The sequence below is a fragment of the Zalophus californianus genome, chromosome 3 (genome assembly GCF_009762305.2).
Source record: "Zalophus californianus isolate mZalCal1 chromosome 3, mZalCal1.pri.v2, whole genome shotgun sequence".
NCBI classification, from domain to species: domain Eukaryota; kingdom Metazoa; phylum Chordata; class Mammalia; order Carnivora; family Otariidae; genus Zalophus; species Zalophus californianus.
The window spans coordinates 121,619,809-121,639,610 of record NC_045597.1 but is presented as its reverse complement, the minus strand read 5'-3'; the positions used below and the strand labels follow the sequence as shown (position 1 = coordinate 121,639,610).

General features: G+C 38.6%; 1 protein-coding gene across 5 annotated transcripts in view; it reads right to left on the bottom strand.

The window, feature by feature from the left end:
• Positions 1 to 1,608: 1,608 nt before the first annotated feature.
• Positions 1,609 to 19,802, bottom strand: part of GPD2 (glycerol-3-phosphate dehydrogenase 2) — a 212,841-nt gene continuing 194,647 nt past the window's right edge. For all 5 annotated transcript variants that reach the window (XM_027589924.2, XM_027589922.1, XM_035726672.1 and 2 more), the window contains exons 10-17: positions 16,182 to 16,316; positions 15,757 to 15,932; positions 15,076 to 15,207; positions 14,002 to 14,160; positions 8,356 to 8,468; positions 8,193 to 8,271; positions 7,905 to 8,003; positions 1,609 to 4,958 (exon numbers count right to left, since the gene is read on the bottom strand). In XM_027589924.2, the coding sequence (XP_027445725.1) occupies positions 4,833 to 4,958; positions 7,905 to 8,003; positions 8,193 to 8,271; positions 8,356 to 8,468; positions 14,002 to 14,160; positions 15,076 to 15,207; positions 15,757 to 15,932; positions 16,182 to 16,316 (1,019 nt within the window). In that variant the 3' untranslated portion in view covers positions 1,609 to 4,832. The remainder of the gene's footprint in view (positions 4,959 to 7,904; positions 8,004 to 8,192; positions 8,272 to 8,355; positions 8,469 to 14,001; positions 14,161 to 15,075; positions 15,208 to 15,756; positions 15,933 to 16,181; positions 16,317 to 19,802) is intronic.

Here is a 19,802-nt window from a genome sequence, read left to right as displayed (position 1 = left end):
CCTGGAAAATGAGACCAGAGACACTTGGCTTAAGATGTCCAATAACGGGCTTGAAGGGCTCAGAAGCTGGTGAAACCAGTTGTGGCAAGTGCCACGCTCTAATAATAGCCACGGTGGGTACGACGACACTGGAGCCTCCCATCTCTTCACTGAAACCATGACAGGATACATACCTTAACTCCGACGCTAATACGGGGAACTCACAGGGTAACCTATCCATGGTAGTGTTTACTGAACAATGCAATTCAATGCCAAATGTGGAGAAGGAACATGGCCCTGATCATTTTGCTAAAGCAGTATTTTGCTTAGATCAAATGAATCTTAGGATTCTCAATCAGGGATTTAACGAAATGCGAAGGTAGTTCTTGACTTTTTGCCAAGGGTCCAAAACCTTCTAAGCACAGGACCTTACAGGACTATCTTGGGTGTCCTCATAGCTCACACAGCTCACGTTCTGTGTGTGCATTTCACAAGTTTGGTAGTTAGACGCCTCAAATACAAAATATGGGCACAAAACCCTCATCAACACCATCTCCTATACAGAAATTTTCTCATTATAAGGGTGCCACATCAATTTGAAACTTAGGTTTCCTTCCTAAGTCAAATGGCATCAGGTGAAATCCGACACCGGTGATAATGCAGTGTTGCCAAAGATTGCAAATACGGATGTTAGTATCTATTTCCCTTTCTTTGATTTACCATCAATTTTATACATTTTGAAAACTGGGAGCCATGTATTTCGACAAATTTTATGTTGACAAATTTTAAAGTGCTATAAAATTCGAAAAGCTAGATCCCTGGGCAATGTTTTGAGCTGCAGTATATTTCTTTCCAGGCACTGAACAAACAGTTCATTGTTACAAGTCTGTCCGGGAGCCATCGCTTTGGGGTATTCTATACAATTTCAAAGAACCTTCAGAAACTCACACATGCCTTTGAGCATGTGAAACCAGGAGGCCGCACATCTAAACCACAAATGGGGAATATGCTCCATATACATGTGTAAATTAAAACCTATAAAAAAACATGGGCATTATAAAATTTGTGTTAAAACTGATAACAGCTTTGCTGATTTACTGACAATGAAAATATATAGCATTTTTTCTGTCAGAGCATTTATCAACACTTGGCAACCCTGCACTAACTTGACATGTAAGATGATCAAAATGGATTATGTAATCTTTCCCATTCATTTCTATTGATTTTAGTTATGATAAAATTCATCAGAGTGCCTGGGAACGCTCAGGCTGAAAAGCTCTGGTTGACCAAGGGGGGAAGAAAAAGGAAAGAAAAAAAAAAAAAGAATTCAACAGAGTTGTAACAGGATGAATATAATTTTAGAATAGGACTGCACAAATACAGAAGTCGTGCCCTAAAGGCTCCAGCAACAAATTAATACAAATAATTCTGGCAGTCTCATAAAATTACATCTGTCTATGCAGAGATTCACTTTTGAGATAAAATTACAAAATTACAAGCCAGAAGAATTCATGGGTAAGGGCCATTAAAAAATAGTTTGTGGAAATATTATCAAACTTTTTTTAAACTTCAACAGTAATCAAAGTTACTTCTCTGACTGTAAGTAACATAAAAATGCCAGCAACTGGACCATTTTAATCAGTTTTATTGATTCGTGCTTTCAGTTCTTATTCAGTTAAAAACAAGGCACATTAAATACATCTTCTTATTGCTCTATAAATGCATGCAGCTCATTCTGTATATCAAAAGTAATAAATAATGGCGATAAAACACCAAGACAGTTATAAAAATGACAATCCAGCCTCAAACACAGTATTTAACAGTTCCATCTAGAACAATAACCCAACACAATACATGAAAGCACCACATATGAAGGCATGCAGTGTGCATATCCACTCCAACACGGCTTGGACTGGATAGTCTTTAAAAACACAGTAGGGCTTTTTTATTCCCTGAAAAGGGCTGACATAATGCAAAACAGCGCAAGTTAGAGCATCACTGACTTCGATATTATTACATTCATATGCCAAAAATCTTTACGGTTGCATAAAAAAGGAAATAAGATCAATGATCGTCCTTACAGTATGTTCAGTAAAAGTCACAATGAAATTTTTGTTGTTGTACAAAAGACTAAGTTACATAAAAAGCTAAAAACTAAAGCAGAATAGGGAGCATGCATTTAATAGTAGAAATCCTAAAGTTACACTTAGTATAAATTGATTGAAAGCAAGAATATTGCAAACAGCATGAGGGCTTTGAGGCAGACAACCTTCGCTTAAGCAATAATCCAGCATTGTCACTATTGTTAGGACCGTGGTATGGGGCTATTTAAAGGAGCATCCAGCTCTTCACCACAGATGGGGGTTCCTTCACCTGAATCCCCTTAAAGGCTCTTGAAATAAATCACCGGATGATAAAGACAATCTCTGCACCCCTCATCCCCATCCACATAGAATCATCTAGTATCACATTTGTACAAAAAGAAAAGAAAAATTCTCTCCTGCTTGGAATAGGTTTTGAAGGGGCTAATCCCTCCATTTCCTTTCCCCTTTTCTGAAATCAGGTACAGAAGCTGTGCAGGTTTAATTAAGAACTCACACAAAAATGCGGGGGTGCTTTATTCACAGTAGACTTGGAACCAGCTCACTTCCAAGATCAGTCTCTGGGATTGGTGAAGGAGCGTATGTTTTAGAATTAGCAGATTTTCAGCAAAAGCAGAGACGCTCAAAGGAAGCAAAGTGCGCTTTTCTTTGTCCTTAAAGGAACTTCACTCATAGCAAAGCGTGTACAAACCAGGCCTGTTGTACAAATACAGCTCTGCCCAGACCAGTCAGCCTATAAAGCCGGTCCCCACTGTAATGGGTTCAGGGTTCAGGGAGGGCACAAGTTCTCGCTATCTTGATCTAACTAGAAAGAGAGAAAGAGAGAGAGCACAAAGGTAGTGTATTGTGGTACGTCATCTGCGGTGTTTTAAAGGACAGCTTTTCTATCAAGGGTCACCGGGTTCTAAACAGCGAAACTTATCATCTTGATAGAAAAACACTAAATTACAAAGCCACATGCTTCCAATATATTTTTTTAAAGGCAGTGTAAAATGTTCACCTTTGAAAGAAAAACGTTCACAGTGATACCTGGGAGCATCCCTTGCTCCATTTTAGGTTTTCCTTTGGGAAGTGGCAAGTCTAAACTTCATTTAAAAACAAGTGAATGTTTTGAAGTGGGGTGGGGGTTTAGGTGGTGAGTGAACCTCCAGTGTTTACATTATGACATCCAGGCTCATATCCCACTTGAATGAGGCAGAAAGATATTCTACAATGTTCACATAAATAGAAATAACAGCACAAAAGTGTTTTATGTACCAGTTAAAAAAAAACAACTAAGATCTCAAGTCTGTGCAATTAAAGCCTGCCATTAAATACAGGGTTATATCTCCTATTACATACACAACCTGATCTTAGAAAATAAAAAAGCAGGTAGTTAACCTCACAAGAGGAAGCACAGTGGATAAATATTCAGGTGATTGGTTAAAATGCTAGTGAAGTATTGCAAAAGCGTACCAAATTGGCCCTTTAAATTCAATGTATTATTTGTTAAATTCAATCAGATTTATTTTTGTTTTGTTTTGTGTCTCTGTGTGTGTGTGGTGGGAGAAGGGTCTGTGTGTGGGTGAGTGTTGCGCGTGATTTTCTTTCTTTTCTTTTTCTCTGTGGTTGAGAACTTTTCCACAGAGTCGAGAAGGAGAAAGGCTTTAAGCAACCCAAATGACCTTGACTACTGCAGCACTGTGCCTTTTTACAAATAATTATAATTAAAGTTAACTAAAGGTTACTTCGATCCTCTTTTACTCTCTGTTTGAAATTACTCCCCCAAAATGATGCAATAAACTAAGCCAAAGAGGCCATGTTTGACAAAAGCACATGGGCCACAGTTTAGGATTTGGGGATTGAAAATCGTGCCATCGCATGTGGATACACACACACAGGTTTTTAATCCTTAACTTTATTACTACTGTGAGGATTTGAGAAATTTAGTCTCATCCCATCACATCCAACTTGCCACTTAAACGCTGGTTTTAAAATATGAAAAGCAAGGATCTTCCTGGCAACTATAATAGTCAAAGAAAAACCAGCAGTGACTGGGAAAAAAACCGAATTGCTGAGATGAAACTATCAGTGTAACTTCCAGCAAATGTCAACGCTATCCTTATCTTACACCTGTGATTCTGGAAGCGTTCAGAGTTTCTCTTTGAGACTCGCTCCTGTAACCAGATCTAAACTTTGTCTTCGCTCTCTGGTTTTGCCAGTCATACCCTAGACATAAAACTGCCCGGTATTGTTTGGATGGGGAAGGCAATCCATCTCAGGGAAGAAGGATCTGAGAGGTCTCCAGAAATGCTATCATTTCTATAGGTCACTCCCTGCTCAGTTTCTGTTAGGAGCAAATCCTATCTACAATCTTAATGTCCAGAGCTTTGTGCACATCACAAGAAATTTTTCCAGCCTCTTTTCAATTTCGGCCAAAATGCTCTGTCCCTAGGAGTGATTCAGAATAAATGAAGAGACACACAAAAAGGGAGTGTGTCCAGTCTAACAGGTTACAAAATGGATGCAAAGCATTAAATCAGTGCGCATTGAAAGTGAGAAAAAAGATAAAATACACTCTTTAGAAGCTAGATTGAATGGCAAATACAAATAAAGGGTATACATCAACGTCCTAAAGCTTTGGAATGTTTCCCAGTGTTAACAAAGGCAGCCATCCATGGCCACTATTTGGGAGTGGTGTAAGTCATCTCTGGTTGTTACATGATGATTTGTTGTTCCTATGTCTGTTGGCCGTGGACTTACTGCCCAGACTCACAGTCCTCCACAACTTCGGTCCACTGGAATGGGGACTCTTCTGTCGAGGTTCTCTTCCGCAGTTTTCATCAGTATCGCGAGCCGGCTTCCAGACACCCTTCCTTTCTGAATAGCACTCATCAGCTTCAAGAGAAAATAGGCAACAAGAGTCAGAAGGCAGGCGTGCTTCCTCCCTTCTTCACTGCATTTTAATGGTTACCTCTGCAGCAGGCAGATGCGATTAAGTGCTCCATCAAAAACCATAGCAGGTATTACAGCGCCAATAAGAATACAATTTTTGAACATTTCACAAAGGAGGAAAGGGGCGGGTATTTCAGGGCTGCCAAAACTATACCTACCTAGCAAATCAGCCTGCTTTTTAAATGCAAATCGAATGCATCATTTTTTGCCCCTTTCACCTGCTCAAGACACATATTTTTTTGAGTAACTCAAATACTGGAACTTTAATTTCATTTAAAAATCTGAAAAAGGAATCTCAGGGATTGAACAAAGACAAACTGTGACCTATATTTAACTACTCTTTTTTAGTGTTACTGTACTTGACAACTTCAAGTCCCTTAAATCCAAATTCCTTAAAGACTTTTTAAAGTAATTTACATTTAAGTCCTTGAAATGGACCCAGAGATCTACCTTAAGAATTAAAAGCACTCCACAGCCCAGATTTTAGTTAATTCATTTTTATCCAATGGATAAAATCAGAATTAGTCTTGAAATTACATGCAGACAGCGGGCAAAGGCCTTTAATCTGGAAGGCACTTTGCAATTATGAGCATGGGGATTTTTTTTTTTCTTTCTCAAGTTGATGTGGTTTTAACTATTTGCTTTTCTTGATCTCACTTCCCCAATCTTTTGTATTTATTTATTCGAAAAAGAAATGACTTAGCCATTCATCAGGAAAAATTCTCAAAATATTTTTAGGGTTATACTCTTTAGCCTACAGAGATACATTTCTTAAAAATGGCTCTGAATAAGAGTCAGAGGCATCTGCCAAGGGGCTGGATCAGAATTTCATGACCTTATTAAAAGCTGTTTCACAAGCCATTGCTTATTAGAGATGGACTCCTACATGCAGAGCGTCATTAGAGCCCAAACCTAAAAATAAAGTCATGTAACCATGCAACATCTGTAGTGATCCTTCCATGATGATTAGTGAAAAAAAAAAAAAAAACAGATCTATACTCAAAAAGGTGCTTAGTGGGATAAACATGGGCTCTTTATGTTCAGAAAAGAAAAATATTTTATTCAAAAGAAAAACCCAACCCTGAAAAACATACATCTGACAAATGGTATAACATAAAGAATGCTGACATCTAAAGACAGAACAATTTATTGTTTATTGTTATGTCTATGGTTCCATGAAGACCTTCTAAGTTTATTGGAGCTAACAAAACTGATAGAGCTAGAGTTTTTTCTTGATCCATAAACATTATATGATGTACCAACCTTTAAAAATTCAGTTTTCTTTAAACATTTACAAGTATCTTGAAACCACATTATGAGAAAAAAAACACAACAACAACAACAACATTTGGGTGTGAATATACTTCATGAGAAATACGGTCAGCATTTTTTAAGTTGAAAATTACACTGTGTATTTGTCCTTAGTAGAAGCATGAATAGTCTCTTTCATTTAGAAGTGGACAAGAAATAATTATTTAAAAACTCTACAAGGAAACCTGCAGATGGTTTAAATTATTTTCTATGTGTTTAATTCTATTGCACTCAAGAAAATTACTTAAAATCCAAACCACATAGCATATCCATAAAATTAGATTCTTATTGTTTCTAAAACTCCAGATCTTTCAACCCTAAATGCTGTTGTTTATTTACAACATGCATGAAATGAAGTCTAAGCTATTTCTTTGAAGAAAAGTTTTCTAAAATTCTGAGACAAACAATAAAATATTCTCGAGAAAAAGCTAGACCAAAAAAAAAAAAATGTATTAAATGGTTTCTAATTCCCCAGCATATATTTTAAACACCATTTCAAATGTGCACTTAAACAGTAAGCTAAAGAACTAAACATTCTTTTTTGTAATGCTGGACACAACCTGTGAAAATTTTCTGCATTTAGATTCAACAATGCTCTTATCTAGAGCTCATCTCCAGAGAGACAATTACCATTTCCTTTGCCTTGATATTGTTTGTTTAACTTGACACAGTGAAGAAAGGGCTGACATTGACCAAAATCCCCAGCATTAATTTATTTCATGTTCAGCATTCATCATTGCCAGGGTGCAAGCAAGACCTGGCATTCATTTGAAATACCTGCCCAAGAAGCACTGTGGAAAAAACCTGGCCGCTTGGAAACCAATACATTCTTCATATGATCAGAGTCCTATGGATGGCTGCAAATAACGCATGGGTTTATTAAATTTCCTTCTTTTAAGGAACTTTTAAGGAATGATGTGCAGATTCCAGTTTGAAGTTAGAATAACAGAATTTACTCCCTTCACGGTTACGATGAAACAACTGAGCCTTGGGAAAGTGGAACAATGGAAATAGAAATGCTTGAATTATAGGGTCTTGACCCCAAAATACAGGTTCCTTTCTTTTGCTTTTCAGGTTCTTTATGATGTAAGAATATTATAATTACATTTCAGGGTCTCTAGTAAATACCCTCAAATCAATACAACTAGGATTTTTTTTTAACTTCATAAAAAAAAATTACTTTCCACATTAGAAATATGGGTGTGCATCTTTTGAAGCAGAGAAAGCATAGTCTGTCAGTGGTAGTCCATGGCCTATTTCTCTAAAAAGCATACTTCTTATTCAGCCCTTTAAGCCATAATTAACTTGGATTTCATCTAAATTGCCCAACACAACAGAATGTCTTAGGAGGAAAAAAAAAAAAAAACAAGAAAGAAAGAAAGAAAGAAAGAGAAAAGAACATGCACCATGCAGAGCCTGATCCTTGAGGGCAGACAGAGGCAACCCTTGCTGGCTTCAAGCCTTCTTTTTTTCAGAATGAAGTGACAACCATGTGGACTTAAGAATCCATTCTCGAACAGTCATTCACAACCAAAAGATAAAAAGCAAATACACTTGTTTCCCCTCACCACAGCTCACCTGCAAAAACTCATTGAGTTCAACCTGTCCATTTTTGTTCAAATCTACTTCATTCAGAATTTCATGTAGTGTATTCTCATCCATTTGGACGTTGATACTCTAAATAAAAGGAAAGCACAAAATAATAAGGTTTAATTAAAAATGATGCATACCCTTTTATTAATGCTACCAACCTTTCAAGAATTACAGGAGAAAGTTACTTATAGAAAGCATTAGATACAGAAAAATGATCTAATCGAGTTTTTATGTTTTTCTGCTAGCAAAGATATTGAACCAAAAAAAGATTACCTCTAATACACGCTGAACATCAACAATGGTAATAAAGCCCTTTTGGTCTGCATCAAACTTATGAAATCTCTTCTTGTACCTGGAACACAACATTGAACATTGGAAAAATATACCTACGTAGGTCAAGTCAAAACAGAGAAATATGGAAACTTATTAGAAGTACCTGTCGATGTCGGAAGGTAGGAGGCTAATTTCAGAGTGATCTGTTAACTGTTCTGATCGAGATTTATAGCCCATTTCATAATACAGAAACTTCCTGGCTGTTTCAAGTTCCTCCTAAAACACAGGCATACACAAAGTTCAAAGATTTATGGAAAGAATTATTGATTTTTTTTCTTTTTTTTTCCTTTCTCACTTTTCTGACCAGCACAATTTTTTATTTCTTCCAGTTTTACTGAAGTATAATTTATATTCAATAAAATGCACCTATTTTAGATACACAGTTTGATGTATACTCTACCACGATCAAGATAACAGAACATTTCTATCACCCTAAGAAGCTTCCTTGGGCCCTTTACAGTTGATCTGCTAGCCTCAGGCCATCACTGATCTGCTTTTTGTCTCCAGAGTGTTTTTGCCTTTTCTCGAGTTTCACATAAAAGAGTCCATACAGTATGTAGTGTTTGTGTCTGACTGCTTTCACACAGCACAATAATTCTGAGATTCACTCATGTTGTCGCCTGTTTTAATATTTCGTTTCTTTTTCCTGCAGAATATTCTCACCCAGTATAGTCTAACCAAATCTAGAAAACCCAAACCTTGTGGTTTGGTGACAAAGCAATTAAAGGCGGCACACACAGTCATTGACAGACATCATGGGATTAGCTACTCTGAAGCTTTGTCCCAAGGATGCTGAGAGTTGGGTGGAAGTTACAGAGTCACGAGAAGAAACAAGCTTTCTGAACAGTTACTCTGACACTTGCCACTGTCCACAAGCCTCAGCAGATAGTAACTATTGTTGAGAACATTGTCTTAGTTTTTCATGGCACTCTCCTGCTGGCTTACAGCTTACAAACCGTCTTTTTCTTTCCTTTCCCTTTTTGGAATTTTGTACTACATTTGCCCACCTTCTGTCTTCTGGTTCTGTTCTTATTTGCCACAATATTTTAAAGCTCAACGGTAGTTAAATAATCCCATCTGCAAATTCTCTGAGTACCCAAAGATATCATTTTTCTGGGCTGGCATATAAACTCATTTAGAGCAGCCTCCTATTTGAATATCTATTTCCTCTTACCAATATTTATTTTGCTCTTTTCACACTGAAAACTGTTCTCCTTGACAAAAAAGAAGGAAGGAAATTCGGTATTAAACTCTGAGTTGAATTGTCCTCCTTGTTCTCCAGCATTCAAGAATATGGTGCCAGTCACTTTAAGCAATGATCTAGGTTCAGCCTTACATGTATTCTTTTTGATTTTTTTTAAATTTATTTTTGGTGTCCTTAGCATTTTTTCCCTCCATGTTTAGTCAACTCCTGACACTATTCTATTCCTACATCCACATTAGCCCAGGATACCCTTTCATTGTGGAGCACTTGTCTTCCGTCTATTTTAAATGTGGTGTTTATCAGCTGGCTTTGTTCTGAGTCACAGTCCTGTTTCTTCACTTGCTGCCCCTTTTTCCTCCTCGTAAGAATCAATTTTGAAAAAATTTCTTTTGGTGAGCCCCTCTCAGTTGACTTAAGTGGTCTTCCCTTTAAAGTCTCTCAAGGAAATGTGTGTTTTATCTGAAGGTGTAACGCTATGGCAGCATTTTCCAACACGCATCCTGAGTAGTATTGGTCTCCCGCCCTCCAGGCCTTCCAAAGAGTGAGAGGTGGGTCCGTCTCTGAGTAAGTTCCCTTCTGGAAACTGACAATGCACATAGGCATTCGAAAGGCATCAAATCATCTGTGCTAAAGAAAATGCTTTCGCTTGTTGAACTCGGAATTTCCCAAATTCTTCTGTTCATGTAGTCGTCTTTTGATTTACACCTTGCGGAACACAATTTGGCAATGTCCCATTCTCTAAATGTCCCCACCAACTCCTCGATCAATCCCCAGTTCCCCTAGACAATGTCTTCTTCCCTAATCAGTTCTTCCAGTGCGGTTGGACTCGATCTTGAGTGGCTGTTCTCTAAATCTTTCTCTCAATTTTGAAAAGAGACATACATTTCTGAGGTATATATTGGTTGTAACCACTCAATTAGATTTCAAGATCCCTGAAACTATGAGCTATTTATTATTCCCCTAAAATATTTGGTATAACGCTCAGTATACAAGCCGCTCATTAAGTATTGACTGGTAAAAACAACCACAATTCATCTACAGAGAGTTATTTATCACTTTGTTCTGCTTTCACTTTTGCAGGTTAAATAATCCCAATGCTTTTAACCTTTTCTCAGAAGTCCAGATATCTAACCTTTAATTCTTTTTTTCCTTCTCCTTTGTTCTCTCTAGACTGTCCACAGGTCTCATTAATACTCCTACAGCTCAGATACTAGATAATAACTTAAGGTCTTTTATTTCTCTTACTTTGTTGAGGGGGATGGGAGAGTATTTCTGAGCACACGAATCTACTCATAAAACTTGAACTGAATGAAGTTAAATCGAGTTTCCTCAGGAGGGCCAAACACAGCCAGTTTACAGAATTTTCTTCTTCCTTCCTACCTCCTACAGCCTGAATTCCTGGCACCAGCTATCTTCCTGCATATTCAAATCTTTCCAACCATAATTTTTACAGGAACACATTATCTCCAATCTTTCTATATGGTAAAAAAAAAAAAAAAAAAATGATTGGCATTAGCAAAGGAGCAAGTTTCAGTCTTGGGTTGTCTCTGTATGCGGCTTTTGTCCATGAAATCAAAACTCAACACTGGAAGAGCTACAGCCAGTCCTGCCAAAGCAGAGGCAACAGGGCAATGTGGGGAAAGCGCATGCCCTGAAATCAGAGTACCTGGTTTCGGTCCCCGTTCCACAGTTTACTAAGTGTATGAACTCTGACTGGACTTACTCCCTGAGCCTGTGTTCTCAACTATAAAATGGGGGTAAAGGTTACTCCTGACAAGACTTGTGGTCAGGTTAAAGACCTCTTCAGCCAGGGACTTCTGCTATCAGTACACTACAAACATCGCATTAAAATTACTACAGGAAAAAATTTTAAAATGTAGGGCCATGGTTTCACCCCTTGAGACCCTGAATCGGATAGTCTAAAGTCACGCCTCAAAATCTGTTCCTTTCCCTACATTTCCAAGTGACTCTGATATGTAACCACCTTTGGGAATCTATACCAGAATGAGAATGTTTTAAGGACAGGATCTATGCCCAATCCTTCCTTACACCTTCCACACAGGACACAGATGCGCAGTTATGTCCATTCATCATGGACAGTTATTTATTTAGGGCCTATCATGGCTGGCACTGAGGTTACAGAAACAAAGCATATCAGGTCCTCTCCTTTGGAAAGCTTATTTCCTGGATTAGAGGCAGATGACAAATAAGCAAACAACTAAATACATGGTATATCAAACGGGAATAGATGCCAAAGAGAAAAATGAGGTAGGGAGAGGTTTAGGAAGTGAAGGGATAGGCCCTGAGGGTATCTAGGAATGACCATTCAGGCAGAGGAACCAGCAGGGCTTACATAAGGAAGAGAAACTCAACTTGTGGGGAGTGAATGAATGGGAAGTCCAGAGGGATCAGAAGGGTGGTGGCCAGATCACAGAGACCTTGTAAACCACTGCCATGACTTTGGCCTTACACAGAGTAAAACAGAGGGTGTTTCGGAAAAGTGATTGCTAATTATCAGTCCTCATCTTACTACTCTACCAGCATCATTTGATACAGTAGATGACTTTCCTCTTCTTGAAATATTTTCTTCCTCTCCTTCTGGGACACAACTCTCTCTTCAGTCTTTTCACACTTTCTCCAACCTCGTTAGCTATCACTTTGCCTTCCTCAGTGAGTCTTCCTTACCTACCCAACTTTTAAACTCTGGAGAGCTCCAGGGCTGTGTTTGAACAACTTGCTGTTATCTAACTACACAAACTCCCTATATGAGCCCATCCAGCCTGATGGCTTAAATACCAACCCAAATTTACACCTTTTCTTCAGACCTCCCCTCTGAACTCCATTTGGACTGACATACCCAATGATCTGGCTTATGTTTTAATAGAATCACGTAAGAACACTGCCTGGTGGGAGGGAAGCTTTTATAATAAACCATGGAAGAAATGCTGGTAGCTGGAAACAGGGTGATACTAAGAAGGGGTTGAATTCAAGCCGTTATTTGAAGATAAATATGATACAGTTTGCTGATGGATTCAGATCAAGGATGATATTAAGATTTATGCCTAAGGAACCAAAAGGTGGAATAGCTATTTTTGACATGGAGAGGTTAGTAGTTGTAGTAGTAGTAGTGAGTGCTGGTGGTGGTGCTGGTGGTGGTGGTTCAGATCCAAAACAGATGGTGCTATGGACTGAACTGCTCCCCACAAAATCCGTACGTTGAAGCCCTAGCCCCCAATGGGATGGTATTTAGAGACGGGGCTTTGGCGAGGTCATTAGGTTTAGATGAGTCTTGAGAATGGCTCCCCCTTCCTCCCTCTCTCTCCTCCATGTGAGCACACAGCAAGAAGGCAGCTCTCTGAAAGCAAGGAGGAGCCCTCTTACCAGAACCCAACCATGCTGGCACCCTCATCTCAGACTTCTAGCCTCCAGAACTGAGAGAAACAAAGGCCTGCTATTTAAGCCACCTCGACGGTGGTATTCTGTAACAGTAGCCCGAGTAGATTAAGACAGAGAGGATTCCAGAAAGTAGTTTAAGAAGGAGGGAGGAGTCAACTATGTCAACGCCACTAAGTGCGTGAGTAAAAGGAGGACCAAGAACCGACAAGTGTATTAAGCAACATGGAAGCCACTGGTGAGCGTGATCAGAGCTACTATAGCCAAGTGGCAAAAACAAGCTTCAGTGGAATGGGTTCAAGAAAGAGTGGGGGATGGGGCGCCTGGGTGGCTCAGTCATTAAGCGTCTGCCTTGGGCTCAGGTTATGATCTGGGGGTCCTGGGATCGAGTGCCACATCGGGCTCCCCACTCCACAGGAAGCCTGCTTCTCCCTCTCCCACTCCCCCTGCTTGTGTTCCCTCTCTCACTGTCTCTCTCTCTCTCTCTCTGTCAAATAAATGAAATCTTAAAAAAAAAAACTTTTAAAAAAGAAAGACGGGGGGGTGAGGAACAGAACCAATGTGCACAGAAAGTATTTTTCCTATAAACACACAAAAATGTCTTTGCATATTATAAGTCTGATTTAATTAAAAATCATGAAAATCTTCTGTTTATTACAACAAGCCCAGAGCTGTAAATGTGGGCATCAGAGCATCATTGGCTTTTTTTTTAATTTGGATATAAATATAAAATTCCAAATGACACAAACCAATAAGCATTTAGTGGTCAGGCAATAAAACCACTATTTCCTACCAAAGGCAAATTTGCACAAGTGTGAATTTCACTAGAGAGTACATTCAAAAAGTGTTTTCAATGAAAACCAGAAAAGGTTCTACCCACAATCATTATTATCCTACTTTTTCAGGAAATATGACCACAAATTTAAGAGTATTTTTCTATAAGGTATTTTCCAGAAACAACCAACACATTTTGAAACCAGAATATCTTTCCAGTTTCCTAAGACCTAGCAATATTAAACACACACACCCGCCACGCAGAAACTGGCAAGAAATCGAAAGTTCCCATTGAAAACTATGCTAGCCTCTACCAACAGACCAAGACATGACATGTTTATAATAGGAACTGTGCTTTCAAAGACTTCTATATAATACCTTTTTTTTATAATCATCCCAATTCAGTTCTCTGCCCATCAGTTCAACAATTCTGGGTAGGGCTTCCTCTGCTGCCTGGACATTTAGGAAGGCCAGGCGAGTCCGCCGTGAAATCATATCCACTGCTGTGCAGGCATACTCCTTAATCCCATATTTCACCTGAGTTGACATTAAAACAAAATTATTAGTGTGGACCTTTTTTTTTTTTTTAAGAAGAAATAACACTTCACTTAAAAAAAATCACACTTAGGGAAAGTGACATTGTTCTTTATACACTCTTGTTTTCTAGTAGGCATGAGACAAATAACGATACCATACAATTCCCCATCCGTCTGCCAAAGAAGGTTTGTAAATTGGGACAAAGTGGAAAAGAGTTGATGCCTTCTTCCTGAATTGACCCTGGCACAAACATGCACACTGCATCGTATCCCATTTACCATCCACAGTTATCACTTAATTCTTTGCTTTTACATCACACGGATGTTAATTTACATAGCCAAGTAGGCAATGAACAAGTATGAAAAAGTATAGTCTCATCTCTTTAGGCTGTCCAGAGTTTTCTCTCTCAAGAGTACCCAGAGGACAGAAGGCTTGCACTCAATCAACAAGCAAATGCTTACTGGACACTCGTGCTTTAAAAGTACAATGAATCATAAATAAATATAAAGCGTGGTCTCTGGTTTCACAAAATGTGGAAACTTGATGAGAAACAAAATTTCAATCTTTGGGAAGTTAAGTGCAAACCAAGATATGTCAAGTGAGTATAAACTTGAAGAGTTACAGATTTACAAAAGAGGCAAACAACTGTGAAGTCACAAGACTTGGGATAACTCTGTGGAGGAGGAAGAAATAGGTATTTTCTATTAACATCATTACCACTGTAAATATCACTTCAGATTTAACATTTAAATTTATAAATGAAGGGATCTGGGCTGGGCAGACATTTTGCTAAGGCTCTGGCTGGCAAATGGGCATTAAATTTAGTCATATATAATTTTTCAAGATGATGACAGATGAACAGGTGACCAGCATCCCAATGGCAGACAGGAAATTCCCACGTGGCCATTCACATACCTCGGCTTCAATGTATGGAAATTCTGACACAAGACGCACACCAACGATGGGCCACCTTTTTCCAGTTACGCTTGCCATTTTGGCCACCTCAAAAGCCTTGTCACCATAGGTGGCGGCAAGATGCTGTGCCACCTAGGGAAGCAAAACTGCATTAGGCAGGTACTTTTAATATCAATACCGTCTAGGCATGAAGCAAAAAAATGCACACGCTTATCCTGTCAGTTTTTCACAGCCCATAACTAATAGTTCCAGGAGAGTATTAGATTTTGATTTTGTGGGAGGAAACCACTTGGGCTCTGAATGCTTAGGCCAGCACTAACTCTGCCACGCATGTGTCAGTGTATCGGTGACTGATGAAGCTTTGGCCTCACTCTGCCCCCAGTGTCACTTCTGAAGAACAGCCTTCCATACCCTCGAGACAGAAAGAATGTGGGATGATGCTCTGTCTGTGGAGAACAAACCAAACCAACACCAGACTTTAAAATAGAAACTAGTATGTGCATTGCTTTTAAGGCAACCGAAGAAAAGTATGATCAGCTTTTTTCCTTAGTTCACTTCCACAGCATGCAGACAGAAACAAGCCCAGCAAAAGGAAATTCTAAATCAGGGAGGTCTCCTGGTTGCCAATTCTGTTTGTGGCAATAGTGAGATGAGGTGAAGAATAGGATGATGCACACCCACCTCACTTTCAAGCCCATAATCCTGGACAAGCCTAATGTAGAGTGTGGGGCTCCAATCTCTGCCCCCTTGAAGGAAAAGCCCAACTGTTCTGCTTGGTCCCGCTTTCAAATTATGAGCCTTGATAGCAGCATTTATGGTATCTTCTGCCATAGATCGATACGTTGTCCACTTTCCACCTACAAATAATTTGGTAAATAATTCATTAGGTTACCACCCTTATTTTTCTTATGATAACACATTTGCCAACTGATTCATAACAAAATTCACCTGTTGTTTGTAACAAATATGGCAAAGTGATATGTAAGACTTTACTCAACTCATCAAAAAAATTCTCTGTTCATCAGCATCAAGAGAGATTCTGGTGTGACAGTTTAACTCAGGGTCCTATCTAAAGCACACCCAAAACACAAGGTAGTATGCCATACCTGCTATAGTGATGAGGCCACTCTCACTGATATCCACAACATGATTTCGGGAGATGGACTGAGTATCTGCAGACTTGGGATCAGTAACAAGGGGACGGATACCACTCCAGGCTGCCAGGACGTCCCCTCTTCTCACTGGAAAGAATCAATGGGAAGGGTGAAGAGGATGACCTAAAGATATTTCAACAAAACTCTGAAATAGCTAATAAGCAGGAGAGAATTCAGGAAAAGGAACACATGAATACAGGCTTTGAAAGAGAAGCAGCCCTTAAATATAACAACTAAGTGAGTGGATAAGTACAACAAAAACTCAAAGAATTATTTGGTTAGAAAGATAATCTGCACAGACACACACACACACACAAAGCAAATAACCTGAAAATCACTGACACTGATTCCTATCAAAAGAGGAAACAAAAGAAACACATGTTACTAACCCTCAGCTGGAAGGATCTAGAAGAGCTGAAAGGAACAACAACAAAGTAGAAACAAAACAAAGACAAAGGGATAGATTTGTTACTTGTTACATTTCCTCCTAGACTATACCTAGCTCTCTCTTCTCTGAAAGGACAGAAATCCTTACTAAACAAACAAGTCTGTAACAGGATATTTTCTCCCCTCATCAATGCTACCCTCTTACTGAGCATTGATAGTAGGCCTAGGCTTGTCAAAGCACTTGACATACACATTTCATCTCATTTAAATTCACAAAGACCCATAGCATCAGTTATTATTATTCTCACCATAGAAATGAGAAGAAAAAAAAAAATCTGAAAAAGTTTAACCACCTAACCCAAAGCAAACATCCTACAGATGCTAGAAGAGTGTAAGAACCTAGTTCTCTCTGATTATAAAGTTCATATTCTTACCCACTAAATGTACTATCTTTCAACTCCTGACAATCTCTTTTCCCCCCTTATCCCACTCTCCTTATAACTGCCTCAAAAATAGGTATACTGGCTCCTCTCAGTTTAGGCACGCCGTATTTCTGTTACAGTGTATGGAAAGTCTTTGAATATTGAAGATCCCATGAAATTTCTCTTACACTCTGTCAGGATACAATTACCTCTCTAAACCAAGAATTGACGGACTCTACAGTAGAATTGGACAGCTGTTACACAGCACTCATTACTGACCTAAAACTGGACAAGGAGAATAGCCTAGTGGCGGTTCTGGTGTACCATGAGGCGCAAGGGCAAGGGCAAGACCCAAGGCAGAGTTTTCAGAAGCTACTCTTCTTTATCCAGATCGGCTTCAGGAATGGCTTAGTCCTTTTCTTCTCCACTCTCCACATCAAGGAGCTGACCACATGCACCAACCCAAGAGTTGCCAAATGATGTAGGTGATGAGGAAGTGAATGCTTACCTGGTCCTGCTGCACTTACTTGCACAGACCAATTAATCTAACCCTGGATAACAGAGGAGTAAGTGCAAGTTTGCTCTGACCATGACTTGGGATCAGGTGTTACCTCCTTCATCTTATTCCCAGCCATGACCCTCACTGATGAAAAGTTCACTATGTTTAGAACATCAAGACAATGGGAAAATGGGATATGCAGAAGGATAAGCTCAAAGTGGATGAAAGACCTATACATAAAAGCTAAAACTATAAAACATTTAGGAAAAAAGTATGAGGGAAAATCTACATGTCATTGGGTTTGGCAATGATTTCTTGTATATGATGCCAAAGGTACAGGTAACATAACATAATAAAAAAAAGATAAAATGGACTTCTCAAAATTAAAAACTTTTGTGTATCAAAAGACATTATCAACAGAATGAAAAGGCAACCCATGCCCTAGGAAAAAATATTTGTAAATTATATCTCTGACAAGAAGTTAGTATCCAGAATATATAAGAACTCTTAAAACTCAATAACTAAAAAAGACAACCTGAGTGAAAAATGGACAAAGGCTTTTAAGAGATATTTCTCCAAAAAAGATATACAAATGGCCAATAAGCACATAAAATAATGCTCAGTATCACTAACCACTAGAAAAATGCAAATGAAAACCACAATGAGATACACCTTCATATCCATTAGGCTAGCTGTTATAAAAAGCTAAAAAAACAAACATTGGTGAGGATGTGGAGAAACTGGGATAGCCTTATGTACTGCTGATGGGAAAGTAATATGATGCAGCCACTATTGATAAGTGTATGGCAGTTCCTCAAAAAATTCAACATAGAATTACCATATTATCTAGCAATGACAATCCTGGGTATATACACACCCCAAAGAACTGAAAGCACACACACACAAAAAATTGTACACTTCCATGTTCATAGCAGCATTCATTCATAACAGACAAAATATGGAAGTAACCCAAGTGACCACCAATAGATGAATGGTTAAACAACGTGTGGCCTATACATAGAACAGAATATTATTCAGCTTTGAAAAGTAAGGGAATTCTGACACATGCTACCTTGAAGACATTATGCTAAGTAAAATAAATCAGTCACAAAAGGATGAATATTGTCTGGTTCCATTTATATGAGATACCTAGCGTAGTTAAATTCATAGCGACAGTAAGCAGAATGGTGATTGCCAGGGGTTAGGGGAGGTGGGTATGGGAGGTTAGTGTTTAATGGGTACAGAGCTGAGGAGAATAAAAAAGACCTGAGATGGACAGTGGCAATGGTTGCACAAAAATGTGAATGTATTTAATGCCACAGAACTGTATGCTTAAAAACAGTTAAAGTGACAAAATGATAAAAATTAACTTTTATAATTTTTAAAAAATCAAGACAAAAGGAAAAATTAGCACATTTCAAGTCTCAGCACATTAAGGAAATATTTTACATGTAATTTATAAATATCAGGACCCTCATCAGCCCATACCATGCCCAAACTTCATTCAAATTAAAATATCTCATTCAGGGGAGCACAGTTTTGTGAGCAGAGACAGTGTGGATGTCAGATCCCACTCAGTCCTTGGGAGTGTGCCCTTGTACAGTGAACCTCCTATGTTTATACAAGGCACCACCTGAAAAGTATCTAGAAAGTATCTAGCAGACTCTATGGAAAGAGTCACAAAGACTCCTTGAAATCACTGGAATAGTAAAAAAAAATTTTTTTAAAGGTGTCTAACCAAGTACAGGGGAAAGACCCTAAAAAACTATATTGAATGACAGATCATCCCTCCATCTTGACCTCAAATGAAAAAAATAAATAAAATAGATTTCTGGTAAAGATAAATTCATCTATGGTAAATCTGGCATATTTTAATATAGCTCCTTGAGGGCCACACTCTTTTTTTTTTAATTATTTATTGTTATGTTAATCACCAGACATTACATCATTAGTTTTTAATGAGGGCCACACTCTTAACATGACACACATCTACAGTGGTGTTTAATCAAATCCGTATCTAAACAGCGCATCAGAAGCAAAGGAAGAGGAAACATAAGCTGGTGCAGAAAGCCGAGGGCTTCCAGTCTTGTTAATTGCAGACCTACAGAGTCTCAATGCAAGGTTCCATTTCTAAACCTGCCCTTCTGATATGTGTATTCTCTTAATTAGGTTTATCCTGATGGCTTCCATGGATTGAGGGTTAATTCTTGCTTCATGCAATTCCACAAAAGTCTTGTGAAACGTCCACACAAATCATGCAATGTT